We start from the raw sequence: 15,436 nt of genomic DNA on the forward strand, positions 1-15,436 counted from the left end.
GCAAGCTTCCTGTCCTAAGCAGATGGGGCGGCAAGAAATGGGAATTGGCTCTGGAGCCCTTCCCCCTTGCAACTGTCACTCCAGAGCCAGCAAGCAAGGATGAAGGATGTGGCAGGATAAAGTTGATTTTAGTTATTTTATGAGGTCGACAGAGTATCCTCTGTCCCTAGTGAGACAGTGCAAGTGCAAACTGCCCTTTACTCAGTCTACAGTGCAAGTGAGAAGCTTCAGCTCTATGTATCTTCTCTGCTCCCCACCAGGCTCCTGCGTCCCTCCGTCTCTTTGAAGACCAATTTTGAGACATTAATGGGATTTCAGGGATGTCCAGGTTCTGCGGTCACTTTCCAGGAATGAGCTGGTCAGGACATTTCCAGGTGCAGACTAAGAGTGGTGGAGGCTTGTCCTGGTCCCCCCCACATACAAGTCTGCACACAGTTGGCCATACAGGTGGGACCCTGCTTTGCCACGGGATGCTGCCTGTCAGAGGAAGCAGCAGCAGCAGCCAAGGATGCCGGCAACAGAAATATCTCTGCTTTAGCTATTCAGAGATGACTGACACTATGAAATTGAGCCTGCTCGAGAAATGCAGTTCAACAGAGCAGCAATTAGTCCTCTAATAGGTGACAACATATTTTAACCTGCAAAGCTTCCTACAGCTAGCTTTTTGGGTACCATAATAGGAGTCTGAGGAGCTTTTCATGTATAGTACACCCAGTTCAGCAGTGTGACACACATAGTTACGAGAGGACTGTTTACTCTGTGAAGTAACTGTTGATGTTTGTGTTCCCCTTGCAGACAGCTATGGATTTCATAAAATTACCGTGCCTGGCAGCGACTGGCATCCTTTCTCAGCAACAGTTTGTGTCTAGTAACTGGCACCCTTCCTCTGCAAAGAAGCCAAGAAGTAAATGATCGTGAAAACTGAACTGTTTATATCCTACCTCTACTCTAAGTGGAGAAGCAAGCAGATTGCAACGCTGCTGAAATACGGCGAGCTTGCGTTACTGCCTGGGTGGCACCTGTTTTGTGTGTAAAGTAAACAGGAGCCTACAGTCTGCAGAGCTGTCGGGCTGACAACGCTCAGATATGCTGAATTCAGTCTTTCTGAAAAAGCCTTGAAAAATCTGAGCCAAAATGGGAGAGAAATAAATAACCACGAACCGGGGAAATGAATCTTGGGTTCTTGTTACCAGAACAGATCGTTTATGATCTTGGTTCTCCTCTTTCTCGAATACATGTAAAGCCTTCTAGCACCATTAAAATCAGTGAATTTATCTTTCTACATGTTTAGCATGAGAAGAAGTATTACAAAATACATCAGGAATATCCCCTTGCTTCCTTAATATGAGAACGGGAAGATTAATATCACGTATTCTGCTAGGAATAAAACAGGGCTGGTGTGCAGCTGTCAATTTTAAGTGTGCACATTTAAGAATCTCTCTAACCCACTTTGAAGAATTGCTTCTGTGAAGCAGAGTTGCTACTACTCATTTTAATAAGAAACCAGAGGAAAACCTGGAGCAATACCACAGCACAGCGCTAGGATTATAGCTAAGACACAGAGATGACTTGTGCTACACTACTTCTCTTTACAAGTGCATTTTATTAGCAGACTACAGCGCTTGCAATACTGATATAAAGCATGCAAAGTCCTGCCTTAAGGTTGCAACACATGTATGTAATTTAAGAACTGTAAATTCCTCAGAAAGTTTAGGAAAACTGGAAAAAAAAAGTCTAAATCTGAGAATTTGAGACTGGTCATCCCCACTCTCCATCCTATGTCATCTGGTCCATTATTCCACTTCAGCAGAAACAACCAGACATCAGGCTAGGATAGTGGACTGATTTTTGTAAAGTTTTTCAGCCCTTATCCACCCCTCCCTGTCTTTGCTCTTGCCATTCATCTATGCAAAATCCAGAAACAATCTGGTGCAAAGGGAGCAGTCAAATGTCAGAACAGGAACATGCTGCTTGAATTTTTCATGTGAATCCACCTGGATTTTTTTTCTTTTTCTTGATGACCCAGCTTTTATAGGGACCCTGTTTACTAAAGCCCAAATCATGAATGCATGCAGAAGAGCAATGTAAGCAAAACAGGTTAAACAAAATAGTCCCCGAGTTTGGAAACAGCTCCCAGTGAATGCACCAGGAGATGAAATTCCGACGTCTACTTGGATGTCCACAGGTCCCAAGGAGTTTCCAATTGAGCTGTCATCTGTCAGAGTCAATGCCATTGTAGTCTGAACTCACACCTATGTAGCTAAACACAGAACTTGCCCTGCTGGTGGACCTCAGAAACACTTTTTTTTTCCCCTGAAAGTTGTAAGGTACTTGGAAGTAAAGTGCAGTACTTGTTCCAAAAAATACACACCTGTGAGTACTTAGCTGGATAAAAATGCCAGAATCTGGCCCTTAAAATTCAGAATGTTGGAGGCTAATTCTGGCCAGAAAGCACAGCTGCTCAGCAGAGGCTTTTAACATCAAAACCTCCCCCGGAATCAGCCTACCCTGGTATTTTCTTTCATTTTGAATAAAGGTGAACCAAAACTTTGCCAGAAGAACATCATCACAGCCACTGACTGCTGGTCTCTGCGCAAGCGCTGGATGCTTTGCCAAGGTCGCCCCTCAAGCAGGGAAACATCAGTTTTGCAGTGCTCCTGCTCCGATTAATCCAGAGCTTTTTAAGCGCTTGAACTCTGGCTGCGGAGGGGCAAGGCACATTATTTCTAATGGCTTCTGCCTTGCTGGCTGAAGTTTTTTTCCCACACTGAGCAACACGCTGCCCATAATAAAACACAGATTCATTATTCCAAGGGTTGATTCTTAAAATTAGTCTAAGTGGAAGAACTTGGCAAAAAGATGGACTGCCAAAGTTAATTTAGCCTGTTATCAATTCAATAGGCTTAAATAGGCAGTGAAAGTGTTTCATAAGCGTCCATTGTTCAGAGTTCAAGCTAATATCTTCTGCTAAATTGCATTTTGAAGTTTAATCACAATCTATTTTGTGTTTGGTTTGGTAATTGGGATCTCTCCACAGTATAATACGAAGAACTCAAACTAATGGGATCCTCTGATGGAAATTTAAATTTTGGAAGTTAGCCTCAAAGTGCAGTGAGTGAGAGTGCCTGAAATAACCCAGAACTTTTCACCCAAGTAAGGTGTTCATATTTTGGTCATTAAGGAAGTCTCATATTATTACAGACAATAACAACAAAATAACTATTATTTGAAATTTAGTTATTTTGGACCATAATTAATGGGAGTAATTTCAACCCCCCCAACACACGCTTGCCGGCACTGTCTCAGTTGGCACAGGAGCTGTTGGGGAACTGGCTTCTGTTCATTTTGTCCAAAATGTTAAATGTCAGCATTTTCTATACCAAAGGGAGAAACAGTAAGAAATGCTCATTTCTGGGCAGCATTTTGCTCCAGGGAGGGATACGGATACTGGGAAATGGCACCCAGTAGGCTGTGACTGACGCGCAGTCCACAGTCTGGGCACTTGTCCAAACGCATGTTGTCAAGTGTGCTACGCCTGATATCAGTTCTTTCAATGCCAGGCTTTTTTTTTTTTTATTCTTCTCCCCCCTCTTTCTCTTCTCCATCAGCTCCCTGTGTTTCCTGCACCTTAGGCATTATGCGGTGGACAAATATATTTCCCTGCCACCGCGCACTGAATAAGCACCCTAAAACCTTTGTTCATAGTGTGACTGCTCGAATCACGTCAGCAGAGATCTGACTCGGAGTCTTCTCCTTCTGCCCCATCATACTGAAACAAAATAAACACAAATGTCTTTCTATATGTAAAAGCACAGATGCAGACATAGGTGCTGTAAGTCTGCTGCTGTGATTTACAGTTCTTTTTCATTTTCTAACGTCCTTGCTGCTCTTCTTCCGAAGACAAAAAAGACAGAAATATTCTATCTTATTGCTAAAAATAATTAGTAAATCTATGCAGTTTTCAAGAAATGCAAAAGAAAACATACAAAAGGGGACAATCCAGGCAAACTATGTATGTAATAATAATGAAAAAGCCCTGATATATTACCTAAGGATCAGAAAAATATTTGCCCAAATAAAGCTGACAAGAAAAATGCTGTAAGATTTATTGCATGCTGCATGCATGTGTACACACAGGCTCACTCTCCTGCCAGTAAGAACTGGGGAGTCATCAGCTCCCTGCAAAGGTGTTTTATCCGGTTGCACTAAATGAAGCCGTGTGCCACAGACTGGAACTGAAAACAGCCGGAATATAAATACTGTTTGAAAGGGCATTATGGTTCCTGACAATAAAGTATGTTTCCTGCAATAAAAGGCTGAAATTCATGTACCCTGTCAAATAAACACATGACTTCATGCTATGTCTGATTTATAGACTTTGGAATTATTAGGAGCATAAGACATTGTCACAAACAATTTTATATGAAAATCTTTATGCGCTGGCATTTTTATGGTAATTTTCAATAATTTCAGCTGCACTTCTGTCAACCTGGAACAATTCTATTGACTTTTACAGAATCACTTCAGGTTTAGGAGCAGTTCAGTAATGCACAGAAATTGTACAGTAAAATTTCCACTGTACACCAAGGAAACAGATGTGACTCCAGATGCAGATGGTGAACTCTCTGTTACCTGAGACATTTCATTCTTTTCTCTGTCTTACTAATGATGTATCATAGCTAAAATAAACTTACAGGCTCTGTGCAGAAATTATTGGCTCAAGTCTTTGACTCAGTGTTATGAGAAAGCTAAACCTTGATGATCCTAATGGTTCCCTCTGATCTCAAAATTATGATTCTCTTACTGGTAGAAACATATGAAAAAAATGCTGTCAGAAATAGTTTCACCTTGTCAAATGAAATAAAATGAGTCAGTAATTCTGAAATAAATATGAGGAAGAAAAGAATAAAAGCTTGGGGGTTTGATCCTATTCGGAGCAATATAGAAACTGTATCATTGAATAGAGACTGTGGTGACAGCCAGCTCTGTCACTGACATGTACAGAGGCAGTTGCTCATCTAAAGTCTGGAAAACTGGTTTTCCTGGCAGATGTGTTTGGTGGAGCCCAGACAAGGGCATACACGAGGGCAGAACTGCCAATTGCAAAAAAATTGAATATGACTGAGAATGCAAGGCTTGCTCTGGAGAAATGAATACTCACCCTGTGTGCGAAACCCAGTGAATATGCACCCCTCAGGTCCTCTATGCAGACCCAGGCTCAGCCCTCTTGAAAATCACAGCAGAGGTGCTGCTCTGCCTTGGAGGGGTCTAGGAAGAGTACAGAGAAGTGCAGCTGCGCAGGTGAGAAACTGGGAAACCCTGCGAGGCAATGAAAGACATTGTCCCCTTCCCACAGGCAATATTCCCTGCCAGGTCACAGGAAGGTGAGCCCTAGCAGGCACAGCAACAGCTCTCTGCTATTTAAGGATTTCCACAGCCAGGGGTAAGCCTTGGGCAGCAGGACGGGCCAGCCCTCCACTGGCTTTGCAGTCCCAGGGCAGCACAAAGCAGCCATGGTGGGAGCTGGGACCTGGCCACCATGCACGGGATGGCAGCGATGGCACGGTATGCGTGCCCTCTGTCGAGGAAGGGGTAAGAAGCTGCAAAGCGCTCTGTCCCGGCAGCTGGCAGCCAGCACTTTCCATATGACCCAATTAGCCACTCCGTCGGAACAAATCAATAATGGCATTTTCTGAAGACAAGAAGGCAAGCGCTGCTGGCTCGGCACTGCGCTGCATGTGAAAATACAAAGGTGCTGTCTCTGCAGAGAGCAGCGTCCATGCCTGGCTCTGTCATGGCAGAGGGGGCAAACGTGAGCTGTGGCCAAGAGCCACCAGCCACCGCAGCATGGATTTTCTTCCCAGTGGCATGCTATAGGCAGATCGAGTTGAGGGCAGTAGTTTGAGTAAGGCAGGACATGAAGTGATTAAACTTAAGAAGGGGGAGAAAGCAGTAACAGCCCTGTTGGGATGACTTGAAAAAGAAGGAAAGGGTAAAGCCATTTTCTGAAGTTGTACTAATGAATTTTGCAAAGGATCCAGAAACCGTGCAGAAAGACCTGGACGTTGTTGAGGCCTGGGGTGACAGAAACAAGACAGAGTTCAGTGGTGTAAGTGCAGGATACTGTGCTTTGGGGACTCATTCAGGACACCCAGCGTTACTCATCTGCAGCCTCCTTTTAGTCTGTCACAGAATTCCTCTGAACCACAAATCTGAGAAAGGCACAAACCTTTCTGGGCTACAGCTGTGGATACCTTGAAGGTTAAGAAATACTAAAGTAGGAATTCTGAGGATTTAAGCTTTGGATTTATACGTCTAATGTGAATGTACGAACCTCTCTGATATGAAACTTTCAGTGTAGTCAAATTGCAGGTAGGTTCTGGCAGGATTCTCTGTCAGGCGGACTGGACTGCGTGCACTGAGTTGTCCCATCATCTTACTGTCCCCATAATCTAGTTCTTACTCTTTCAGGAGACTGAAAGTTGACATCAGATATGGAAAGATGGTCTTTACAAACAATTACAAGACGCTCCATGGACGTTCAGGAAAATAATTTCCACATTTTAATCATTTAGGAAGTCAAAATAAGAACTCTAAAGAGTCTTGAGACCATGCAACCATCATGTTGCTGTGGTTGCTTGTGAGCTTTTGGGAGCTGTTTTCCTGCTAGGACAACCCGTATTTAAATTATATATCTCAAAGACAGCGGAAAAATGGAAGACAGTTTTAATGTAATAGAAGGTTATTTGGACACCATGTCCAAAGTATGACCGTATGGATGATATTTTGCTGTGATTATTCTTGTTCTTCTTATAAGGTTAAACTTCTCATCAAACCCTGAAGAAATCTTGTGGACTAATAAGGAGAGACTTCCCCAGCACTACGAGCAGAGCAAGGCAGGGGGTTAGGTAAGGCCCTTAGCGAAAATGTTGCAGTGACTGGAATCAACACACATATCACGCAATAAAGATGAATTGATGAAGTTCAAGGTGGACCTTTCTCAGCCTCACTCTTCTTCTGCCAGCTTTTTGCACCTGTGCTGACTTGTATAGTTCAGCTCTTCTTTCTGATCCTTTCCCCATAAGAGTGGGCTACAGGCATGTGTCTCCCGGCCCTCCGAGCCGGTAGAGTATCTCACTTGCATCTCAGTAATCAAAGGAGATGTAGAAGCTATGAGATGGGCTCCCTCCTTCGAAACCATGTCAGTAACAGTGCCACAAATTGGTAGCTTTCAGGAAGACATCTCCTTTCACTGTAAGCTTTGATAATAGAAATCGCAGCTGAAATTTAAACTTAGACATTTCTATTATTCAGAGGAAAATGTGCAGTCACGGAAAGCTTTCTCATCATCTGAAATTTCAGCTGCTGCACGTAACACTGTGGGGCCCATCTCTCGTAGCCACAACGCCTTACTTCAGAGCAGTTTTGTGGCTTTCCCAGAAGAGCCCAGCATTGGCACTGGAGCTGTAAGCTGAGCTCATCATCACCCTAAAATACCCCATCGGGATCAACAGCCTTGTGGTTCTGCCTGAGACCAGCCTCCCCTTAGGCTCTCAGCCATGACGGATGAGTCTGGACTGATGTGAGCACACGACGAACAGAACAGGGTCCAGGATCTTCAACTGACAGAGGAAGCGTAAAGGACATGTAAGGATTGTGCAGGCTTACCTAGATGTGCACTTGAGAGGCACACATACACATACTGCCTGTTTATGCATCTCCTTTCACCTCCTCTCCCATGCTATGCACCAAAATCTATGTGCATGAGGAGGAAGGCAGATTCTGGCAGTGTTGCCAAAGGGCTGTGAAATTCCAGGTCAGCCAACAACTTTAAAGTGAAGCAGGGTACATTGTCTTCTCCTGAGAAGTAAATATACATACACATTCTCTTTGTACATGCTAAAATATTTAAATATGTAAAAATATGGATTATAATTAGGGGAAAGTTAGAATAGATTTGAATGTTTAGCATGCCCTTGGTAGTTTCGTTTCTGTATGATGCCCTACACACAGAAAGATACTTCACCGTAATTGTGTCCTTTCAGTGCAATCATATAAATTTTGCCCTTGTTCATATCGTTCTTCCTTTGCAAGCTCTGCCAGGGCTATCATGGCCATCCTGGAGGGAAGGAGGTAAGGACCCCCATGGAGTTGGAGCTCACAGGATTAAAGCTTCTGGGAGGGAGCGGAGAAGTTTATTCCCCTGAGTCCCACAGGGCTGCCCTTGATCCAAAGGTTAGCATGCTGTAATACCCACAACTCTATACCCAGGGAACTGGGATTTGATATTGACCTCCAGGTGAAATAACTTCTACAGTAACCTACGTGTTGATCAAGAGAGTTTTTTTGTGGGTTCAGAGATCATACATTTTTGGAATGGGCATCACTAAAAATGACAGGTCTTTGAATCATTTGGGATCTGCTTTCTCACGGCTCTGTTGGTTATGGAGACATTCACAGCTGTGCAAATTTATTGGAGGTTTGCAGGAAAGCAAATGCAAAGCTCATCACACAATTACAATTTCTGCTGTTGAGCTTCCTCCTATTTTTGTTAATTTATTATGTCGATGTATTTTGAGTATTTGAGTTGGAACCCCCTTGTATGCACACATTTTCCTCTCTAGAAATTTCATAAAATTGTTTGCTGGATACATGAACTCACTTCTTGTTTGGACCTTTTCAGCAGTTGACCCCTCAGGCCTGCAGCCAAAGGTTGAAAACCATTGATCAGGGCTATGCACAGGGGAACGGCAGTGACCTGCAGCAGCTGCTTGTCAAAGCCTGGAAAACACTAGTGACAAAGCTAATTAATACATTTCTCAACACCATGCCTTCTATTTAATGCACACTCTAGCAGTGAACTATATTATTTCACTGCAATCCAAATATCTTGTGGTAATGTGACAATATTACTGTAATGATTATTGAAAATTTAATGAAAAAATTCAGTGTGAAAACAGTATTTTGGTTTGCTTCTCCTGCTGGGTTTTCTTTCCTCCTATTTTGTTTCACTCTCAGTCGTCGATGTTTATATTACACATGATAATGTTTCAATATTATTGAAACAATTCAGAGAAGTTTTCTTAGTATTTTCAGATCAACTTCTATTCATACTGCTCTGTTGCACTAAAATGTTTACTCTTCTGTACCAGTTCTCTCCCTCATGACACTAACAGATCTCCCTAAAGGTCTAATTCCACGTTTACTCTACGACATAAAATGGACGGCTATCTGTTCTGTCTACTAATCTACACACCAGCACCTACATGGACACATCGTGTCGCTAAATAGAAATCCACATTTCTATACTTTTTAGGTATCGTAAGCTGTAAAAATCCCCAGCACTCGATGCTCTGTGGCCGCAGTTCAGCTTGTAAGTGTAAACACTGCTATTTGTCTTGAGGAAGGTGGAAAACAGTGATGTAATACACATGTGTGTGCATACACACACACAGAGACACGCACACACAAGCGTCCAGACCTCATGCGCAATTCTGTGCAAAGATTCAGCAAACTTTTTTTTGCACTGCGAAGGAAAAATCTGTGAATTTTTAAGGTTGTGACCCTCTGTCAGATGTTGCAGAAAGATGTGGATATCTTTAAAGGCCAAAAGAAAAAAAAAAACAGACCGAAACTCCAGAATTAAACACATTTATACACAATTAAACACATTTATACTAGTCAGGATTTGCCGATCAGATAATACTAAGAAACCTGTCTACTATATTCATATTTCACTTTTCAAGTGTCCTCTGCTTGTAAGTTTAACTAATACAACACAGGGAATAGAAAAGGACTTCAAAGAAAAAACAGATATTATCCATGCTACCCACACTGATCCACAAGTCATTTCAATAAAACTATTCCTTAAAAAAGATACGAAATAGTCCCTACAAGTGTTTACCAAAAAATTCAGACTTCTTCTTTTTTACCTAGATGTCTATTTGCACAGTGGGACTTGACGATAAAGTTCTCCGACCCCTTGCCCTTCAGCTCCCCAGGGAGATGGTCAGTGTGTAAGGCTTACTGGTGGGCGAATGCAAAAACACCGAAAGCATTTCTGCATTAACACAGGAGGAATTAATGTTCAGCAGCCAGTTTGTGCCCACCTCCTGACACAGAGTCCTTCCTCGGGGCTTTTGTAGGACAGCCCTTCTCTAAGGACAGTTTTGCATCAAAACCTTCTTCCCCTTAACTGAGAGATCAGGGATCACCCCTGGGAGCTGGATCCGAAACAGCAGCTTTGATCCAGCATCTGCTGAACTCTGCGGGTCTCAACCAGCATCAGAGGATGCTGGATCAAGGTTGGAGGGTCTGGAAAACATTAACGAGATATGGTGCGTGGAGTCAAGAGATACAGCTGGCAGAAAGGGGAGAGGGGGAGAAGGAGAAAAAGAAAACCATTCCTGTGAAGATTTTTCTTCTCCATTTTACACCGACACTTCGAACCGTTCAGAATTTTTCAGCCTTTACTACTGGGTGCTCTGAGTGATACGAAAATCTGTCATATCACACCAAAGAACAGGCAAACAACTATTTTTCCTGCCTAAATACATATGATTAAATATCTTCTCTCCTTCTCTGATGCCTTGTCATAGCAGCCTCTGCATCGCTGTATTTCTAAGAGAACTACCTGGCCCTTGATTCTTGCTGCACAAATCAAACCAAGCCATTGCCCATTTTTGCACACTAAGAAAATCGCCTGTCGTAGTCAGAGGACCTAGGATTTGTTCTGTAACATTCCCATGATTCAGCTGAAAGAAAAAAAAACAGTCTCCTGTGTGAGGAAGGGTTTAATTGCTGTGATTAGAAGAATTAATCTAGACAAGCACAAAGAATACAAAGAAAGGGAATGCCTCTTGTTGGAGACTGAATTTTGCTCTTGGATATGCACCTGTAACTTCTTCTGAAGTTAACTACATATCAAAGGCAGGATTAGGCCATAGGACATTTTCATCACAAGCCATGGATCCAGAGCAAGGGTGGGAACGAAGGCCCTCTTAATAAGCTGCAACAAGCAAACTTTTTAGTTGCCTACCTGATCCATTTCGGTAAAGGTGCTCTGCTCCTCGTCTTCCTCCTCGATATCCGACTCTCCCACAGCAATAGGAACACAAATGGACAGGTCAGGATTGGTCATAAAATCATCATTGTCTGTAATTCCTAGGTGTTTCGCCCCATTTTTATTCATCCCATCCTCAGTGTGGTTCTCTTTGTGATTCTCCAAGTCTTTGCCAAGCTCAGCAGCTGTGTGACTGTTCACACAATTGTTAAGGGTCCCTGTATTCTGGGCAGCAAGCTTCATCATTGCCTTCTTTTCAGCTGTTGTCTTGGGGTGCCGGAGGACATTGCAGCAAAAATCCCACGTTGTGTGTTTCACGTACTGCAGACCCCTGTTGATCCGAGCAAAAGCAAGCTGCAGGTTGTTCATCTCCCCATCCTCGTCTGGTGCCGAGAGGTTGTCAGCACTGAAAGAGCTTAGCAGCAAGGCAAGGAACAGGTTGAGCACCTGAAACCAACAAAGTTAAAAAGAAATCAATGACCCTTAGTTGTGGAGGACAAATGCTTGTCCTTGGAAGCAGGACGATCTCAGTCTCATCTCATCTGTGCACCGTAACACCACCAGTGTTTGTGGAACTACCTCTAATCGCAGGCAGTTTCAGTAAGAAAAGGAGGTCTGCAGACATTTCCGAACAGATTAATTTCAGGTGCAGAAGTTTACCATTGACAATAACACACTCTGACATTCCCCTTCTTCCTCTAACATCCCAAAACACGACGGACAAAAGACAAAGCTCAGAAACAGAATATGTGATTAATGTTTCATTGGAAACTATATAGTGTAAAAATTCTCATAAAAGTGTTATAATGAATTTCCTGTAAATGCCAGTATTTCATCTTGGAGAAAATCACTAATTGGAACACTAATTAACATCCAGAAAGGTACTGCTTATGTGTAGAAAAAGACTATAGGAAGAATGTTTTCAGGACCTTTTTGGTTTTTACTCAGTGTGAATATTCTTATATATATTTCACAGTATATAATATATACAGACCTGGACGAGCTTGAGAAGTGAGGTTCAATAAGGCCAAGTGCAAGATCCTGAATCCGGGTTGGGGCAACCCACGCTATCAACACAGGCTGGGGGATGAAGGGATTGAGCGCAGCCCTGCTGAGAAGGACTTGGGGGTCCTGGTGGATAAAAAGCTGGGCATGAACCACCAATGTGCGCTTGCAGCCCAGAAGGCCAACCATATCCTGGGCTGCATCTCCAGCAGCGTGGGCAGCAGGGCGAGGGAGGGGATTCTGCCCCTCTGCTCTGCTCTGGTGAGACCTCCCCCGGAGTCCTGTGTCCAACTCTGGAGCCCTCAGCACAGGACAGAGCTGGAGCTGTTGGAGCGGGGCCAGAGGAGGCCACAGCAATGATCCGAGGGCTGGAACCCCTCTGCTGTGAGGAAAGGCTGAGAGAATTGGGGCTGTTCAGCTTGGAGAAGAGAAGGGTGTGGGGAGACCTTATTCTGGCCTTTCAGTACTTAAAGGGGGCTTATAAGAAAGATGGGGACAAGCTTTTTAGCAAGGCCTGTTGTGACAGGACAGTGGGTAATAGTTTGAACTAATAGAGGGTAGATTTAGACTGGGTATAAGGAAGAAATTTTTTACAATGAGGGTGGCACAGGTTGCCCAGAGAGGTGGTAGATGCCCCATTCCTGGAAACATTCAAGGTCAGATTGGATGCAGTTCTGAGCAACCTGATCTGGTTGAAGATGTCCCTGCTCACTGCAGGGCGGGTGGGCTAGATGGCCTTGAAAGGTGCCTTCCAATCCAAACTATTTTATGATTCTATGATTCTATGATAATGATATACATATGCATGGCACTTAAACCAAATCGTAAATTTGGAAAAATTTCTAAACATTTGTGTATATTTTCACAGATAGTCTTGATTTAAATATCCTCTGGGACATGAAGAAAGTCTATTTTTACTGTGAATAAACACCTAAGAGGTCATATCGTTTCAAAACTTTTTCCCTCCGGGCAAAAACAAGCCATCATAACCAAGATTAAAAATCCAAGCAGGGCTCATCGCCAAAGCAAGCTTCATCTTGGAAATGCTGCTACTAGTCAGGAAAAAACTATTTGAAGATTTTCACAGATGTATGAGAAGATCCAAACTGTTAACTGGAGACTGCAAGCTGGCTTCCTCTTGTTCCTGCAACTTCAAAACTGTCTACCTTTATTGTTAGTGCACGGCAAAATTAGACACAACTACACATTTGGGTGATGTATTTCACAATTTATACTTCTTTTCACCTTCTTCTCCCCCGCCCCCCTCCAATACAATTGTATCCAATAAATAAAACCAGCTTCTTCTAGGAGGCTGTTCCCAGCAACACATCTTGCAGGCTGATCACCAGCTGCCATGTATGGGACACTACACCTGCTCTTGGTCTGAGAAGGAATGAATTACAGCTTTTGTGCCGGACTGACAAGGGCAAGGAGCTCACACCAGAGGTAGATGCCTGGGATCACAGGAATGGGGCAAAGGTGACTCAAACCAAGACCAGTGAAAATATATTTACCCAAAATAAACTAGGACCAAATTGCCTGATATCAACTTATCTGCTGCTTGTACGTGGTGGGTGGGTGCCAGGTCTGTGGCACTGCAAGGGAGAGATCAGTGCTGCAGCACTTCTGCTGTTTTAGCAATAAAATGGACTTTGTGAAGATTGTTCCTCTCTGATCTCTTGATGATACCAGAAATACTTGTAAGTCCCCTGGCTTTGGTCTTTCTGATAGTAATTTAAACTGATAAAGTCTGTAGACCAAAATAAACAGTATGAATACTTATGTTTGGACTTGATGATCTTAGAGGTTTTTTGCAACCTTAATGATTCTATGATTCTATGATTCCAAGCTTTTGTTATCGTCCCCCCACCCTATTCCCCTTATTTCAAGTATTCAGAATATATGACCTGGAATTTTGCGAACTAGCCTGTTCTTTATCACTCTGGTGAAACTGCATTTGAAGTGTCCTGTCAGTACTGTTTTGCAAAGTACCTTTTGCAATCACCATAATTATAAACAAGAGCAGTTGGTAGCACAGCAGATGCCCATGTCCATTATGAACTACTGAATAAACAATTGCTGCACTGAGCACTACCCGGCTCTGAAGTAAAGCAAGATTAAAGCTAATTGTCTCTTAGCTGGTCCATCGTACTGGAGTGTCACTGACAGCTTGTGTGGGTTCTCCTCTTAATCATTGTGGTGGTCTGGTATGAATCAATCTTTCTTTTCATATCCCACATGGAGATATTACAAGTGATGTTGTCTGACATGTGGCTGAAAACCCAAGTACTGTATATACTGCCAGGCAGGTGGGAGCCCATCAGTGAAGGACTCACTGGTAGAATCACTTTTGCCATTTTCAACAAAGTTTGACAGAATGATGGGATCTCAGAGATAACCACATTGCTACAAGTGTCCTGAAAAGAAGCACATGTGTAGAGCAGAGACACTGCCCAAGTCACCAGTGCTGACAGAGCTTGGAACAAACCACAGCATGTGTCTCCTACCCAGTGGCAACCTGGGGACATGCGAAGGAGCTGGAGGTAGGGAGGGGATAAAGAAATTAGGAATAAAAATATTCTGGACTATATAGGTTCAATTCAGTTACCTTAACGGAGATGTCTACCGTTGTTGGAAGTAGACCTGCAGGAGATGTGTGTCCTCCTAAAGCTCCAGCTATCATCCAACCAGGGCACAATGGGATGGTGCAGCAGGCAACAGACTGGTGGTATTTAGGAAGCTGAATCGCTCTTCAAGGATGGCAGCTGCTCCAGACTCATATACCAAAGCTTGAGGGTCTAATGGGGCATCTAAGCCCCATATCAACCAAAAGAGGTTCAGCATGTAGACAGCGGAGCCTGACCAAACACAAGTGACCACATCAGAGCTGCATGCAGCTGCCAATCTGTAGTCATCTTGTGCCAACTGACCCTAGCATGTCCAAGTCCTGAGGCAACTGGCTGACACAACACACTATTATGGCAGATCTGTGTCTAGTTAGAGGCCAGGATAGAAACCTTACAGTATTCCCAGTGGAAAAAGTCCTAGACGCTGTAGATGGTAGTGGTAGCTCAGACGTCTTCTCCGTACTTGAATACCTCTGTGTAGGCACCCACATTTTGTTGTCTGAAGATAAATTTCATCCTGTACTTCATTATGTCTGCTGTTCAGGGAATAACTTGTTTGAAATGCCTGAGCTCACTTCTCAGTATTTATTTCAGATGTCAAACTAAAGTTACATAAGTCTATCCAGATACACCTGCAGGTGTATACAATAGGTGGCAATATTCCTAGTGTTGTTATTTACCATGGATTATTAAGGCAATGTTGTTTTCTTCCCAGAAATGCAGCTGACATTTTGCACAAAGG

General features: G+C 43.2%; 1 protein-coding gene across 1 annotated transcript in view; it reads right to left on the bottom strand.

Moving 5' to 3' along the window:
- The window catches only part of SCN5A (sodium voltage-gated channel alpha subunit 5), a 227,032-nt gene that overhangs the window by 61,464 nt on the left and 150,132 nt on the right, over positions 1-15,436 (bottom strand). The window contains exon 17 of the mRNA XM_075419829.1: positions 11,039-11,509. Coding sequence (XP_075275944.1) covers positions 11,039-11,509 — 471 coding nt within the window. The remainder of the gene's footprint in view (positions 1-11,038; positions 11,510-15,436) is intronic.

Source organism: Opisthocomus hoazin, chromosome 4 (assembly GCF_030867145.1).
Source record: "Opisthocomus hoazin isolate bOpiHoa1 chromosome 4, bOpiHoa1.hap1, whole genome shotgun sequence".
Lineage (NCBI taxonomy): Eukaryota > Metazoa > Chordata > Aves > Opisthocomiformes > Opisthocomidae > Opisthocomus > Opisthocomus hoazin.